The sequence below is a fragment of the Talpa occidentalis genome, unplaced genomic scaffold (genome assembly GCF_014898055.3).
Source record: "Talpa occidentalis isolate TD23 unplaced genomic scaffold, MPIMG_talOcc4v2.1 talOcc4.6, whole genome shotgun sequence".
NCBI classification, from domain to species: Eukaryota; Metazoa; Chordata; class Mammalia; order Eulipotyphla; family Talpidae; genus Talpa; species Talpa occidentalis.
Window position 1 is genome coordinate 71120602 of NW_023604972.1, and position 18002 is coordinate 71138603.

General features: G+C 42.0%; 1 protein-coding gene across 1 annotated transcript in view; it reads left to right on the forward strand.

The window, feature by feature from the left end:
- Positions 1-229: 229 nt before the first annotated feature.
- FBXL17 (F-box and leucine rich repeat protein 17) overlaps positions 230-18002 on the forward strand; it is a 549569-nt gene continuing 531796 nt past the window's right edge. The window contains 4 exon segments of the mRNA XM_037530072.2: positions 230-398; positions 401-813; positions 815-947; positions 950-1254. Of these exon segments, the coding sequence (XP_037385969.1) occupies positions 272-398; positions 401-813; positions 815-947; positions 950-1254 (978 nt within the window). The 5' untranslated portion in view covers positions 230-271.

Consider the following 18002-nt stretch of genomic DNA (forward strand, 5'->3'; position numbering starts at 1 on the left):
CGCTCCCTCCGTCGCGCCCCCAAAGCTCGCGCCCAGCGTTCTCCCGGCGTCCCTGGGCAAAGCATGTAGCCCCCGTCGGGCGCCGGGGCGTCCGCGGCTGCCGCCCACCCTCCGCCGTCGCGTGTGTGCCCGAGTGTGCCCGAGTGTGCGCCGGGCGGGCGCCCCCGCCGCGGGCCCGGGGCCGAGCCGGCGAGCGGCCTGCCCCGCCAGCGGAGCCCGCCTCTCCGGGCCCCCGACCTCCCCGTCCCGGTCCCCCCCCGGGGCCTTCTATATGGGCCACCTTCTCTCGAAGGAGCCGCGTAACCGCCCGAGCCAGAAGAGGCCTCGCTGTTGCAGCTGGTGCCGCCGCCGCCGCCCGCTCCTCAGGCTGCCCCGCCGGACCCCGGCCAAGGCGCCCCCCCGCCGGCGGCGCCCCGGAGCCGGGACTGCTTCTTCCGCGGGCCCTGCATGCTCTGCTTCATCGTGCACAGCCCCGGCGCGCCCGCCCCCGCCGGCCCAGAGGAGGAGCCGCCGCTCTCGCCGCCGCCGCGGGACGGGGCCTACGCCGCGGCCGCCTCCTCGCAGCACCTGGCGCGGCGCTACGCGGCCCTGGCTGCCGAGGACTGCGCCGCCGCCGCCCGCCGCTTCCTGCTCTCCTCGGCCGCCGCCGCCGCGGCCGCCGCCGCCTCGGCCTCGTCGCCCGCCGCCTGCTGCAAGGAGCTGGGGCTGGCCGCGGCCGCCGCCTGGGAGCAGCAGGGCCGGAGCCTCTTCTTGGCCAGCGTGGGGCCCGTGCGCTTCCTGGGGCCGCCCGCCGCCGTGCAGCTCTTCCGGGGCCGACGCCGCCGCCGCCGGCCGAGCCCCCCACGCCCCCGAGATGGTGTGCAAGCGGAAGGGGGCCGGGGTCCCCGCCTGCACCCCCTGTAAGCAGCCCCGCTGCGGCGGCGGGGGCGGCGGCGGCGGCGGCGGCGGCGGGGCCCCGCGGGGGGAGGCGCCTCCCCGCCGCGGCCCCCAGACGCGGGCTGCTGCCAGGGCCCCGAGCCGCCGCCGCCGCCGCTCTGCCCCTCGCCCGCCTCGCCCGCCCCCGAGGGGGCCCCCGCAGAGGCCGGTGGGGACGCGGTCCGGGCGGGGGGCACCGCCCCCTCGCCCGCCCCGCAGCAGCAGGAATGCGGCGACGCGGACTGGCAGGAGCCCCCCGAAAATCTCTGCGACTGTCACAGGGAGCCGTCCCCGGAGAGCCCAGACATCAACCAGCTGCCGCCGTCCATCCTGCTCAAGGTGGGTCGGGCGGGCGGCGCGGGGACGAGCGTTTTCCCGGCCCCCGCCTCGGAGGCTTTCGCTCTCCTCCCCCTGGTCGCGGCGGAAGGGGCTGCCTGACAGCGGAGTCTGAGGGGAGGTTGGGAAGCCGACGAGGCAGAGACTTGTGGCCTCTGTTTTAAGTGAAAATATCTGGAGTTTACTGAAATGGCTTTCAGTAGCGTGGGTTTGTGAGGGTTCCTTTCTCACTAGAGTCCCAGCCCAGCGCCCTAGAAACTGTGCATAGGTTTTCTGTGAACTATTTTTATCAGTTGAGCTGTGTGTGTGCTGACCGGGTGAGGACTTCCTTCGTGAATCGGTATTCAAAAGTCTTCAGACAGTGCTTTAAGGTTTGATAGCTGCCGGTTGATGTCAGCAGCAGTCGACTTTCATTGGCCATTTGCCGTGGTGAAGTGCTGTGCCTTGAGCTTTCTACACAAAGTAACTTATTTAATCCTCCAATTGTGGTTGTGCAGTGAACATTAACATTCTCACTTTCTACAAGAAGTAACTGATATTTCTGTGCTGTGTGCCTGCAGTAGCCGCCGAGGCAGAAGTGGGGCTTGACAAAGAGGTTGAATGACTTGTCCAAGGTCACATGCAGAAAGTAAGGGACAGAGTTGTGAACTAGGGAGTTTAGGCCTGCTGGACTTGAAAGCCTTTTTGCTTATACTGTGTTGTATTGCTTTTCTGTCTTTCAACCTTCACATTTCAACTTAGAGATTACCAGAAGATAAAGACAGATGTGATTTTGTTGTTGTTGGGAGATGGGTAAGTGGAGAAGAGGTGGGTGTCCTGTGGGAACATTGTCTTGCTTTCAAGTACCCAGTAAGTTTTGCAGTTTTGTCAGTGCTAGTGACAAACCTAATTCTATGATAGTTTGTATCAAGTTATTATTGTCGAGTTCTTTTTTCCCCCTCATTTCCCCTCCCCCATCTGGAGCTTAATAAATACAAACTTTCTTTTTTAGTGTGGATGATACTTAAATCTAGCCAAAAATATCCTAAAGAAGAATTTGACTTCCTTTATTGTTACAAAAGTAACTGTCATCAGTTACAGTTGTCACTCTCACCAGTATATTTTGTTTGATTAGACTTTTTGCATATTTATAATCCAGTGTATCTGGATGTTTTATTGAGATATTAATATAATAGTGAATAAAACAGTAAAAGAGAGAAAACTTAACTTTTCCTTGATAAAATATGGAAGTATGTTTGTTGTAGGAGTAATTGCTTCCTTTGTGTGTTAGAGTGTACATTTTAGGGTAGGGGAAGTTCCTTGATTTCTTTAAATTAATGGGTGACGTAATGAATCAGTATTTGTTATAGAAACCTGATTGCTGACTTATTTGGCAAGGAAGACTGTTTAAAAACATACCCAAAGATATTTACCCAAAGGACAAAGAAACATCAATTCCAAAGAGCACCTGCACCCCTATGTTTATAGCAGCTCTGTTTACAATAGCTAAGCTTTGGAAGCAACCCAAATGCCCCAAAATAGATGACTGGATCAAGAAGATGTGGTACATATACACTATGGAATATTATTCAGCATTCAAAAAAGATAAACACATGCAATTTGCAGCAACATGGATGGCGCTGGAAGGGATCATGTTCAGCGAAATAAGCCAGAAAGAAAAAGAAAAATACAGGATGGTCTCACTCATAGCAGGAATCTAGAAAACTTAAATAAGGGACCAGGAAAATGAATAACTATAAGAAAGTGAAAATCAAAATCAACAAAAAACTATGAACCAGAGACACACTATAGGGGGTGAGGGGAGGGGAGGGGAGGGCTTGGGGTCAAAATAAGGGGGTTGCAATTGTATGGGGAATATAAAAATAAAATTTATTAAAAAAAAAGAGATACAAATAAATGGCCAACAGCTGTAAAAAAAATACCTAAAGAAAAACTAGGTGTTTCCTTACTTTCTACCTAAACCATTATTTAATGAGTTAGAGGATATTTTGATATAAAAAAAGAAAAAAAGGAAAACTAAAAGGAGGAAGGGCATAATCTCAATAAGAAGAATTGCTTATCTGATGTGTTTTCCAGTTTTGCTGTGGACTGTTGAAAACTTGGTCTAAGGGATATCTGGGAATTACCCATTCGACTTGACCTGTGGTGGTGTAATATTTAGACATGTTATACAGATTTTCATTCCTTGTGTTAAAAGCATTGGTTCTCTGTATAGATTTCATGGTCTTGGTGATAGTTAGTATAAAGTGAGTTGGTTTGTCTGGAATGAATTGACATTGAAGTTTGTCAGTATTTATTAACTTAGGTTAAACTTTTAGGGAAAAAGCCTTTGGCTTTGGGTGAGAGGCTCTGTTCATTGGTTTGTTCCCTTCCCTAAGTGCAATGCCTGGTATTTAATAGTACTCAGTAATCATTTTTGAACAACTGAATGTTCAGGTTTTTAGGAAGTCTGGGTCAAGACTCTGGGTGAGGATCAAACCAGTTAGAGACTAAGATAAGTCTCTCAGAAGTGTTTATATCCTGACTGGAATGGGTTGTTTTGAACTACCATAGAAGAATGTGGTGGTGAAAGGGTCCTGTCTGGTTTTTTTTTTTTTTGTGTGTGTGTGTGTGTGTGTGGGATCCCTCACCGGTGACTGGGGATCAAACTGGCACTGCAGAGGCTGCGGGAAGCCTTGCAACCCAGCGCTCAACCACTGCACGTACTACCTGGGGAGTTCCGGGAGGACCTGTCTGTTTTTAATGAGAAAATTTGGCTTGAACAAGACTTTGGGGGCTGTAACAGGTTTTGTTTTTGTTTTTTTTTTTTTTTTTTAAAATGTGCCAGAAGGGTTGTTGCATAGAGAGGTTAGATATCTGTCATCATGTTGGAAAACATTCTTAGAAGTATATATATCCTGATCCCCTAATAATGGATTAGTTACCTCTATAGTTGCATTGCTGTCTTGTATCAGCAAGTTAATATAGTTGTTAAAAAGGGACCATCAAGTGGGGAGAGTTTGGGGGAGAAAATATGATTTAAAGAATTTTTTTGGGAAAGTTGCTATACTTGTCCAATTTTTTCTAGGTATGGCAAAAGCAAAAGAGAAGTTATGTTTTTTTTCTGTGGTGCTCATAGGCAGATTTTGGGTCAGTATCAACAAGGTTTTTTATTTTTAAATTTTATTTTTAGCTAAGAAGTATTACTTAAAATTTAAGTAATATGGGCAACACAGGTAACGCAAAAGTTTGCCTCAGTTCATCCCTACCCTCTCCTATCTAGTTTCTTTACGGTCTACCCTCCCCAACCCCCCCAAACCCTTTACTAGTTTAGATTGTTCCTCTAGGCCTGTTTTTTTTTTAAGATTTATTTATTTATGCATGCAAGAATAAGGTGTAAGCTAGAGATGCAGTGGGTGAGAGAATCCACCAGAGAGAGTGGGGGAGCAGAACAGGCAGATCTACTGAAATATACTGCTGAGGGGAGCAGTAGGTGAGACAGGAGAGGTCTGCTGCACCAGGTAGGTCAGCTCCCTGGTCAGCCAGGATTGGAACTCTCGCTGCAGTGGCTGGGGATCGCTTGATAGTGCTGTGTCTTTTTAACCTCTGCACCACCAGGGAGGCCCCTAGGCCTATGTTATTGAATATAGTAGCCACTAGTCACAGCCTGGCTATTGAAATTTAAAGAAGTTAAAATTAATTTTTTCAGCCAAAATGGCCACATTTCAGAAGTCAGTAGTCATCTGTGGCTGGAGGCTATGATACTGAACTGTGAAGAACCAGAAAATATTTTTCATAAATGGCATCAAAATGTACATGCTCTGCAGTTTCTTTGGTTAATGGTGTGGTTTGGTGGTCTTTCCTTATCAGTATATATAATAGTTTTTTAAATTCTTTTTAACTGTTGCATAGCATACCAAGATACATCTACATGTATTTCCTTGTGATACATGTTCCCAATTTATTGCTGCTATAAACAATGTTAATAGCTGTTTACTGTGCACTGTGGTCATATTTTTCTAGATTAGATTTCAGGAAGTGCAACTTTTTTGGGTTGAAGAATGTATAGAAAATCTGTTCTGGCCTCCCTGGTGGTGCAAGGGGTTAAGCACAGTACTATCAAGCTATCCGCAGCCTTTGAAGCATGAGTTCGATCCCCAGCTGGCCAGGGAGCTACCCACATGGCGCAGCAGACCTCTCCTGTCTTGCCCGCTGCTCCCCTCAGCAGTGTATTTCTGTAGATAACACCTGTTCTGCTCTCCACTCGGTCTCTGGTGAGTCCTCTCACCTACCACATCTCTGGCCTGTCCATTAGTTCTTGTATGCATAAATAAATAAATGAAAAAGAAAGTCTGTTCTAACGACAAAAATGGAATGACTACTATCTTGAAATTGTGAGCCTCACTTGGAATCATTTACTTCTGTAAAGAAGAAATTTGAAGTCATCTGGTCACTCTGCACTTTTTATACATGAAGAAACAGGCTGAGAGAAGTGAGGTGGCTTATTGTAAGACATTTATTTATGTATTTATTTTCTTACATCATGGCTAATTTTTATACAGTATTTTCTTTCTCCCCTCAGGTGTGGTCCCTGTAGTTCTCCCATCACCATAACACCTATGATTCATCACCGTGGACTCTTGTGCTCTTCCCATTCTTATTTTGACCCCTCTTCCTCCTCCTTCCTTGCTGTATGTCAGACCTATGGTCAGCTTGCAAGTTTTGTCTTTTTCCTGACTCTTTGTTTGGTTCCTGTTACATTGCTGGTAGGAATGTATGGAAAGTATGGAAAGCTGTGTGGCGGTTCCTCAATACATTAAAAATGGATCTGCCCTGTGATCCAGGATTCCGTTCCTAGGAATCTACCCAAAGACCATAAAAACACTATTTTGAAAGGAAACCTCCTCTTCTGTGTTCATTATAGGACTATTTACAATGGCTAAGATATAGAAACAACCCAAATGCCTCTAAGACATTTTAGATGGGCTAGAATCCAGCTCAGTGTTTTCAGAGTAGAGATCTGTACAATATACAGTGTAAGAAGGCCTGAATGATCTCTCAGAAATTTTATGAAAGAGATTCCTGAACTGGTGGTGGTGGTGGTGGTGGTGGTGGTGGTGGTGATTTAGGAAGCACACACAAGATGACTTCTAAGCCATTATGAGTCAGAGGCTAATTTTATAATTGGGTCTGTATTGTGGACTTTAAATATAAGAAATCTGAGAAGCTGGGAATGGCTTCTTCAAAGGTCAGTTATTGGAATAGCATTTTCTTAAGTGCTGAAGCATTTTATAGTTGGTCTTTGGTTAATGCATTATTTTGGATCATATTAATAATCTCCTTTGCTACCTGCTTTAAAAAAATAACTTTAGGGCCTCCCCAGTGGCGCAGCGGTTGAGCGCCGGGCTGCGAAGCTGCCCGCAGCCTCTGCAGCACCGGTTCAATCCCCAGCCGCTGGGTGAGGGTCCCACATGGCGCGCAGACCTCTCCTGCCGCCCGCTGCTCCCCTCAGCAGTGTACTTCGATCCTTCTGCCTGCTCTGCTCCCGGCTCTGGCTCTGGTGAATTCTCTCACCCTCCCGTGCTTCTGACTGTACCCAGTGCTTGTATAAATAAATTAATAAATCTTTAAAAAAAAAAAAAAACTTTAAATCACCCTGTGTATTGATGTACAATTAGATTTTTATGTAGTACAGTCCTCATGGAACTATTTTATCAAATGGGTAGCTCTGGAATATTTTTCCAGCAGTTACTATTTGATTAACTTGGTATTTTGAAATCTATATTTAAATTTTAAAGACTTTGTATGGTATGTGTTTAGATACCCTGCTCTCTGTCAGCAGATCTGTTTCTTTTCAACGGAAACCAGATTGGAGCTCCAAACCCATTTCTACCATTAGAAAACTGCTTCACTATGCATGAATCTCAGATAATGTGTCAGTAGATATTAAATCTTTATTGTTACAGATTTTTTAAAAGATTTTTAAATTTATGCATAGAAGAGCTGGGGTGCAGACCAGAGATCTGGTAGGTGGGAGGATTCACCAGAGACATTGTGGGGAGCAGAACAGGCATATGTACTGAAATACACTGCTTAGGGGAGCAGCAAGCGAGGCAGGGGAGGTCTACTATGCTAAGTGGGTCACCTCCCTGGCCTGGCCAGGGATCGAACTTGTGCTGTAGTGGCTGTGGATAGCTTCATAGTGCTGTGTCTTAACCCTTTGTGCCACCAGGGAGGCCCCTATTTTTATAGATCTATTACCAATAGCTTACTCTAGTGATTACAGGTTTTAGAAAAGAAAATGTACTTTGGTGGAAAACTTAATTACCTGATCTGTTTTGTCAGATATGAAAATAAGGAGAAAAGCACAAGGGAATGAGAGCCAAAGAAAAATAATTCCACTTTCTAAAGCATTGAATGTAGATTACTAGTGGGTAAGAGAAACTAAGTTACATGTAGCATTTCATGAATGCTTGACTTAAGGTTCCAGTGTGTCCCTGGAGTTCCAAATATGCTTTGGAATGGCTGAAATAGTGTCCATAAGAAGTCAGTTTCAAGACTTATTTCATGAAGAGTATCAAGTATTTTTATTTTAAGTTTTTTTTTTTTAATTTATTTATACAAGCACTGGGTACAGTCAGAAGCACGGAAGGGTAAGAGAATTCACCAGAGCCAGAGCGGGGAACAGAACAGGCATACTGATGAAACACACTGCTGAGGGGAGCAGCGGGCGCAGCAGGAGAGGTCTGTCGCGCCATGTGGGACCCTCGCCTGTGGCCCTGGGATCAAACTGGCGCTGCAGAGGCTGCGGGCAGCTTTGCAGCCCAGCGCCCAACCGCTGTGCCACCAGGGGAGGCCCTATCAAGTAATCCTGATTAACTTAATCAGACTACCAAAAATGAGATTTTTTTCCTTTTCATTTTAAGAAGCCTGTAAATTTTGTTGTCTTTAATGAGTAGTTGTCAAGGAGATACCCTTGAGCTGTTCCTTGCCAGCTTGGGGTACCAGGTTGTATAAATAAATGATGGGGAATGTAAAGGAAGATGTAAGTGAAGGCAAATATAGAAGCATTTAATATTAGCATAAGTTTCTTAAAAAGTTGCTTAACTCTGGCTAAATACCTACTTTGTGCTTATCAAGAGTCTTGCGCAAATCTTGACTGAGTTGGAACCCAAGTGGTATGGTAAGGGCATCTGTGTAGAGGAAGAAGCTAGCTGCTGTCATGGGGGAGTTGGTTACATGCACGCGTGCATCCCCTAGCTGTCCCCACTGACAAGGCCTTGCTGGAGCAGCAATACTCAATAGCAGTTATTCTTAACTTCCAGATCTTAGCTTATAAATATCAATTCTCCACTAAAGGATTCAGTTTTTCTTGGCAAAATAGTTGATTCCAGGGATGGGGACAAGGAAAGCACAAGATAAATGTTAGAACACAAGGAAATGCTCAAAGAACAATGGAGATATGTCAAAAGGGTACGGTGTTTCTTACTGTCTCCCAAAATACTTAAAAAAGAAGCTTGTTTTTTTTTTTAATTTTAGGACTTTAGAATAAAACTTAGTTTTGCATAAATTTCATACCTGACTTTGCTATAGAATAACACTTTAGTAATAACTGAGATTTTGTTTGTGTATTGCTGTGCTCTAAGTTTGAATAAATTATAAGAAATTGTTTTTAATTGCGTGAAATATTTTAAAATCTGTGATCTCCTATGGCTGTATGATTGGAAAATTATTATAAATAAGATTTATTTTATTTTTTAGGGAGTGTCTTATTTACCAGACCATTTAGTAAATCTTACTTTCAAACATTTAACAGGCAATGTACTCAATATTTAAGAAAGAAGCAATATATGGGTACATGGGCAAAAAAGTGAAAAGATCAGAAAATTTTAACTTAGATGAAATAGTTAATTCTGAGATGATTTCAGAGATTGGTTCTATTCTGAATCTATTGGACATTATTTGCTTAGTAACTAAAATTTGGTGTGTGTGTGTGTTTATGTGTGTGTGTATGTTCTCAAACAGGAATTCAAAGAAAATGGGAAGAAAGATAATAGAATGATAGAAATAAATACAGAGCTTGTGGACTTAAAATAAGTAACTTACATAGTTCTTTTTAAGTATATAATTTGAATTATTATAAAATGCATAGAGTTATGCAGCAATCACTGCGATCCACTTCTAGAACACCTCTATCACTTAAATAGTTCCTGTGTGCCTTTTTGCACTCAATTTCTGCTTCTACTCCTAGACCCAAGCAACCACTAATCTGCTCTCTGCCTCTGTTTTGCCTTTTCTAGAAACTCATATAAATGGCATCATACAATATGTATTCAGGAATATTGTGCTGTGTCTTTATTATCTCTGTATCTCTACCAGCACACAATATAGTACCTGACACACAGGTACTATGTGAAATAATATCTATGTAAAATGCCTACCCACATGTACTTCGTTTCAAATCTTTCTGTAACTTGCATTCAGCTTGTCTGCTTAAATCTTTAACTCCTTTTTTGCAGTATTATTTGGTATAGATAAAATCTCTTCATTTAGAAAAGACATGGCTAAATGTAACTGTTGGTTTGGTGGATTTTTTTTTTTTTAAGATTTATTTATTTATGCATGCAGGAACTATGGTGTAAGCCAGAGGTGCAGGTGGGTGAGAAGATTCAACGGAGACAGAGTGGGGAGCAGAACGGGCGGATCTACTGAGATATACTGCTGAGGGAAGCAGTGGGCAATTCAGGAGGGGTGTAGGCCAGAGGTATTCATGGGGGTGAGAGGATTCACTAGAGACAGAGTGGGGCTACTGAAATACACTGCTAAGGGGAGCAGTGGGTGAGACAGGAGAGATCTGCTATGCCGTATGTGGGCCAGCTTCCTAGCCTAGGATCAAACCCAGACTGTCAAACCCAGTGGGCCTATACTGTGATAGCGCTGAGACCTAACCCACCAGGGAGGCCCAGGACTAGTTTTTTTCTGAGGGGCTAGGGTATGAGAAGTTATTATTTTTTTTGAAAGATTTATGGATACAAGGACTGGGGTACAGGCCAGAGGTGTGGGGGGAGGGTGAGAGGAATCTCCAGAGATAGAGTGGGGAGCAGAATGGGTGGATTGACTGAAACACACTGCTGAGGGGAGCAGCGGGTGAGAGAGGAGAGGTCTCCTGTGCTATGTGGGTTAGCTCCCTGACTGGAGATCGAACTCGTGCTACAGTGGCTGGGGATAGCTTTAAAGTGCTGAGACTTAACTTACCTTGCACCACCAGATGAGATGTTACTTTAATGACAAAGAGAAATGAATTTTAAAACATGTTTATGTATTTCTGTGTAAAAATATGCTTAACACTTAGCAGTTTAAACAAGAAGCATTCATTATTTTAGCTTCAGAATATAGAAATCCCTGTGTAACTTAGCTGGCTCTGTCTCATCCAGCGTCTTTCAGCCTATAATCAAGGTGTTTGCTGAGCTCAAAAATTCTGGTTGTTGACAGAACTCAGGTACTCACTGGCTTTTGGCCAGAGTCTTCAGTCCTTTGTGGGCTTCTCTGTAGGGCTATTCCCAACATGGCAGTTCACCTTTTCTCTCTTCTCCCTCCTCCCACATCAGCAATAGATTGAAGAACACCCAAATTGGAAGCCACTGTTTTGTTTTTTTATTTAATCTCAGAAATTACATTGTAACTATTCTACCATGCTCTAGTCATTATAAATGATTTAATCCAGTTTACATTCAAGAAGAAGGGCTACTTTATACAGGTGTAAATATCAGGGGATGGAGACATTGGGGGCCATTGTGTACAGGTTGTGTATGATAAGCCATGTCTAAAAGACCATTATATATGCATTGGTAGTTCAGTTTGCTATATTGCCTTTTTACTCACACATTTTCACTGGTACTGCTTTTATCTTGTGTCACCCATTTCATAAATCCCCTTTTATCTGGACAGATGATACTCATCTCAGTCCACCATATCTGCAAATGACAACGATTATCTCACTTTCATATAAGAGACAACCACAACCAAAGAAGGTGCTATCTAAAGTGAGACATGTTTTGAACAAAATCCTTCTGAGTTTCAGAGACTATGACCCATATATCCTCTTTTTGTTAAAGGACAAATTAGCTCTTTAAAACCACATAATCCTTTAACCTTAAGCAAATGATCAAGTGACCCTAAGTTTTAATTTCTTTATCTATGAAATGAGGGGGACAGATATGAAAATACCCATATGAGAAAGATATAGCTTTGGCTGCATGAAAAACTTGGGTGAATCTTTTCCATACAAAAAAATATAAACCTGGGCAAAATTGTACAGAACATTTTGGGTTTGGAAGTTGGCTGAAGGCAGGCTACAAATAGAGTGGCATTTGTTCCTAGGGAAAACCTCCTTCTAGAGTTTCAGGTAATAGAATAGTGGAAGTCTGCATTCTTCCATAGGGTTCCTACTGTGCTCCCCAACCCGGTACCTTTGGCAAGAATGGCTCAAGGGGTGAAGAGGAAGCACTAGGAAGCTGTCCACAGCTACTGCAGCACCAATTTGAAACCTGGCTAGGGAGGTGACCCACATGGCGCAGCAGACCTCTCCTGCCTCGCCCGTTGCTCCCCTCAGCAGTGTATTTCAGTCAGTCTGCCTGTTCTGTTCCCCACTCTGTCTCTGGTGAATCCTCTCACCTCCACACCTCTGACCTGCACCCCAGTTCTTGTATGCATAAATAAATATATCTTTACAAAAAATATAATGGGTATTGGAAAACCAGCAGCTTTTCTACAAGAGAATCTAATTCAGTTAGGGGCAGTGAGTACAAGTCTGTGTTTGTCAACTAAAAGTGGAAACAAATAGGAAAGCATGTATTTGTAAGTGTCAGTTGGGATGAGTGGGGTTTTAGCCAGGAATTTAAGGACTCTTGCCATTTGCAACAATGTGGATGGAACTGAGGGGGATTATGTTAAGTGAAATAAATCAGAAACTGGATGGTCTCACTCATAGCAGGAATTTAGGAAACCTAAATAAGGGACCAGGAAAAAGACTAATTGCAATAAAGTAAAAATCAAAATCAACAAGCAACTATAGACCAGAGACACACGGTGGGAGGAGAAGAGAGATTAGGCTCAGAAAAAGGGGGTGGGAATTGTATGGGGAACATAACCAAAATGAAAATGCATACATTATGCAAAAATGAAAAATGATGTAAGAATTATATAAAATAAAATAATTTATTAAAAAAAGTGACGTGTACATTTTCAGAAAAAGAAATAACATATGGGGCCTCCCTGGTGGTGTAGTAGGTTGAGCTCAGCGCTGTGGGGCTGTGCACAGCCTCTGCAGCACGAGTTCGATTCCCGACCATCCAGGGAGAAACCCACATGGCGCCTCAGACCACTCCTGTCTTACCTGCTGTTCCCCTCAGCAGTGTTTTCTGTCCATCTGCCTGTTCTGCTCCCTGCTCTGTCTCTGGTGAATCCTCTCACCCTCCCGCACCTCTTGCCTGTACCCCAGTTCTTGTATAAATAAATAAACCTTAAAAAATACAATGGTTGTTCTTTCATGTGTGGAATATAGAGAAACAAAGTGTCATGTTAGAGGGTAGACCAAGGGGTGCCTCTGGCCCCCCAAACTTGTACCCTCTAAAGGAATCCTGCTGTCCATGCATACAAAGACAAAGGAGACTTAATGTAAAATAAATAATAGAATTTGGTGTGCATGAAGAGAGAAAAAAGGATAATAGTTTCCTAATGAAACACCCAAAGTCACTCATCTCTCATGGATAAATGTTCAGTCAGACAGGGATGACATAAAGCAGGGCTGCTGAAACCCAAAAGCTTGCCACAAATTTTAGGTACACTCTGGCAGAGAACCTTAGGAATGGGGCAAAAGTGCCCAGGCAAGTCTGGGATAAAAGAAGCAAAATGAAAGTATAAATCAAGATAAAAGCTGCCCATCATCAGTCTTCCCATATGTCTCTCAAGTGTTTCTACATGTCTCTCTTCCATGTTTCTCCTTTCATGTCCTCTAAGTCACTGGTACAGGTGCCAATGAGCCCTTGTCCATATTTATCTCAGTGTCTCTCTTCTGTGTCTCACCTTGCTCCTCAGTTTGACCCTCATTAAATGGGGTAGGGAAACAGGGTACCTCCCACTTTCATGGAGATGCCTCTGGCACAGTCAGACAAAGCCAAACCAATAATAAGTCTTAGAAATTTGGCTATAGATTGGGGCTACAAGATGAGGAGTGAAGAGATGGGGGAAATAAAGTGTTAGGAGGTGGGCATAGTGGACTACAGTGAAGGACTGTGGGTTTCTCAGTGGGGGTGTGGTGACATGTATCTGAAGAGGTGTGATCTTGTTGTAAATCAGTGTAAATATTGTAAATCAGTATTACCTCAATAAAAAAAATGAAGCAAACAAAAACAAGCAATCAAACAAAAACAGATGTTGGAAATGAGGGAATCATAAAGGGATAAGGTCTCCATATCTCCCTGGCTTACTGTGCAGCTGGCAGCGCGCATGGGCAGAAAGACCTGTGAGTGTCTTGCTGAAAGTAAGCAAATGGCAAGACTCCTTACATTCCTGGCTAGTACCCTACTCATTTTGACACTTGTATATGTATTTTCCTGTTTATTTCTACATTTAGTTGACAAATACAGACTTTTACTCACTGCCCCAAACTGAATTAGATTCTCTTGTAGAAAAACTGCTGGCTTTCCAATTCCAATTCTCACCAAGGTACTGATTTGAGTATTGACTAATCCTTTACTGTGCTCTTCCCAAGTCTCACACAGATTGACAAGCAGACTGTAGATGTTTGCGTATACCTTTGCCCAAATAACTGCCTGAAAATTAAGCTATTCAAGTACAGGGCTAGAAAGCCTACAAAGTCAGGCTAAATATAAATAAGAATTAAAACCTGAACAGAGTGGCCTCCCTGATGGCTCACAGGGTTAAGTCTGAGCACTGTGAAGCTGTTGACAACCACTGTAGCACGAGTTAGATCCCTGTCCAGGGAGCTAACCCATATAGTACAGCAGACCTCTCCTGTCTCACCCGCTGCTCCCCTCTGCAGTGTATTTCAGTCAATCCACCTGTTCTTCTACCCATTCTGTCTCTGGTGAATCTTCTCACCCCCGGTGCCTCTAGCCTACACCCCAGCTCTTGTATGCATAAATAAAATAAATCTTTAAAAAAAATAAAAAACAAACCTGAGCAGAGGCATTCACATTGCAAGGGACATAGATTCCATAGTTTAAAGCCAGGGAAACTTAAAAAAAAAAAAAAAAAAACCTTAAAAACGTTTTTAAAACTTATTAAAAAAAGTTTAAAACTTAAAGTTCTGAACAATAAATTCCATATTTGCTGTGCTGTTATGAAATGTCTAGTTGTTTAATGAAAAATTATGAAACACATGCTGAGAGAAAGCACTTAGACAAACTGAGTGGACCCAGATGTTAAAAGAGTGGAAGGAAATCTTATTCAAATTATGGGAGATTATAATTACTCTGACCCAACAAATAGGGAATGTCAACATAAAGAGATGGAAACAAAAGTATTTGATTATTTGATGCTGTTATAAATACAGGTACTTTCATAATTTCACTTTGGAATCGTTCATCACTTGGATATAGAAACATTGCTTATTAGCTCTATGTTTTTTGTATTTTTTAGGATTTTCTGTGTATGAGATTCATGATATCTCTAAGTAGAGGACATTTCCAGTACAATGTTACATGGAAGTAGAAACAGCAGACATTTCTGTCTTGTTTCTTATCTCAGAAAAAGATGTTCATTCTTTTACTATGATGTATCATTCTAGCTGTGGGTTTTTTAGAGAAACCATTTATCAAAAAGTTTCATTTTATTCCTAGTTTTCTCAGTGTTTCCCAATCTCCTCTGACACCCATAATTAAGGAAGACTGATGAATGGTGGGTAGATTTTGGTGTGTGCATTTTGTCAGATGCTTTTTTGAGTCAATTGCAATGGTCATTTAAAAAAACAACTTTCGTTTTAATAGTGTGTGATGATGGATTTATTTTTGCATGTTGAACCACCTTCGCATTTCTAGGATAAATCCCACTTGGCCATGGTGTATAATACCTTTCAATGAACTGCTGGACTCAGCTAATACTTTGTTGAAGATTTTGCTTCTGCATTTGTGATGGACAGTGGACTGTAGTTTTCTTGTAAGGGTCTGATTAGGGTTTCAGATAGCAGGGTAATGCTGACATCTTCAAATGAGTCAGAAAGTTTTCTGTCATAAAATTTTTCGGATGAATTTAGGAAAGATTGGTGTTTTTGAAACTATCACTATTGAAATATCCATCTGCTCCTTGACATGTTTGTTGGAATGTTTTTGATTATTGATACAGTCATTTTGCCTGTTCGAGGTGTATTCAAATTTTCTGTATTTTTGTGAGTCTGGTCTTTTGTAGTTTGTGTGTATGCCAAGGGCATGGGGAGACTGTTGTGCAGAAATTGCTACCTTTGGGGGGATTTCTGAAAGCTGAGTGGAGACAATAAAATAGGTTAGCAAATTTTTTGACATACAGTTGTTCATAGTATTCTTCTATAAATATTTCTACTTTTACATGGTGATGTCTCCATTTTTGTTAATAAATTTAGTAATTTTGAGTGTTCTGTCTTTTTAGGTTCCCTCTTCTAGCTAAGGGTTTGTAAATTTTACTTATCTTCTCAAAAAAAAATGAACTTAAAGTTTCTTTTTTTATTTTTAGTCTATTTCATTTATATTTGCTCTAATCCTTATTTCTTCTGCTTGGTTTGTGTTTGGTTTCCTCTCCTTTTTGTAGTTTTGGAAGGTGGACGTTTAGATTATTGGTTCAAGATATTTATTGTTTTTTTAATATAGTTGTTTATAGATATATCTCCTTTTTAGTCATCTTAAGTATTGTCTATTTTTCCTTGTGATTTTTTCTTATTTACAAGTGTGTTTAATTTCCTCATATTTGTAAAATTTGCAACTACTTTCTATGACTGATTTCTAATTTCATTTCATTTTGTTCAGAGAAAATATTTAGTATGCGTTCAGTCTTTAAAAATTTATTGAGGGCCTCCCCGGTGGCACAGTGGCTGAGCGCTGGGTTGCAAAGCTGCCGGCAGCCTCTGCAGCGCCAGTTCGATCCCTGGCCACCTGGCGAGAGTCCCACATGGCGCGCAGACCTCTCGTGCCAGCCGCTGCTCCCTTCAGCAGTGTACTTTCTTGTTATGTTCCCCGCTCTGGCTCTGGTGAAATCTCTCACCCTCCCATGCTTCTGACTGTACCCAGTGCTTTTATACATAAATAAATAAATAAATCTTTAAAAAAAAAAAAAATAAAATTTATTGAGACTTGATTTGTGGCCTAATAAATGTTCTATCTTGAGAATTTTTTATATGCATTTGAAAAGAATCTGTATTCTGCTGTTGCTGGGTGGACTGTTCTGTAAATGTTAGGCCTACCTAGTTGGTTTACATGGTGTTCAAGTCTTCAGTTTCCTTGTTTATCTTTTGTCTTGTTTTATCCATTATCGAAAATAGAATGTTGAAGTCTCAACATAGTATTGTAGATCTATTTTTACTTTCAATTTTGTCAGTTTTTCATTCTTGATTGGACCTCTGGTTTTAGGTATATACATGTAATTTTGTAGCTCCTTACTGGAGTGGTTATTACCATTCCACAATTTTTTTTTTTCTCCTTTTTGTCGGAAAGTCTGTTTTGTCTGACGTTAGTTAGAAACACTCCAACTCTCTTTTTGTTAATGTTTGCATGGAATATATTTTCCACCCTTTTTTGTTCAGTATATAATTGAATTGTGTTTTTGTTCCATTCTTTCATTTTCTTTCTCTTAATGGAAGAGATTAACATTTCTGTATGATGTGATTACTGATAAGGAAAGACTTCTGCCATTTTGTTATTTTTCTCTTTTTAAATGTTTTATGAATTCTTTCATTACATTTTTGTGTTAGATATTTTTAATATATTATTTTATTCCCTGTCTCCTTCTGGTGTGTGTGTTTGTGTGTGTAAATGCATGCACATGCACACACAATAATTTATTGCTTTCTCAGTGTTTTTTAGGGTTGTAATTAATGTCAAGATTTATAGACTGTCATTTGAATTGCTCCTGTTCTGTTAGTTTGGAGCCTGTTGATGCCCCTGGTTGAAATGCCTGTAGCACTTGCCCAGGCACATATCACTTGTAGTAAGGCCCACAGACAATTCTCTCACTGGGCACCTTATTTATGGCTGGACCAGTTTTTGTGGTTCTTATGATTGCAGGACACACTGCAATAGAAATCATCAGGGAGCTCTGAGTACTAAAATTTATTTCTCACAGGTCCTAAAAGGCACATAGCACACCTTAGGGTCACATATCCAGATCATAGGTAGGTGGAGAAGTAGAATGATAATGATCATAGGTCTCTGCTTTATATAATCCAAGGTGAAGTATCTGTTGTTTTGTAGACTCACCCTTTGTTGAATAATTTAAAGCATAAAAGCGTAGGAAAGGAGAAATGGAGTTACTCAAGATGTCAGTTATTTAGGTTACCCAGGGATTTCTGAAAGGGGAACCTTGGTGAGTGAGGACAGCCTAGTTCCTTGTCTAGGTGTTTTCTTCATAGCGGTGTCATACAACTAGCAATTTGTTTATTCAAGGTGGAGTTCTTTCATAAATGGATGTCTTGGCAATTAAAATTTAGCCAGACATTTATACTATAGTACATAAAGCTTTAACACTTTATGTGTGAAGACATTTGTACTACAAATACCAATTTAGCT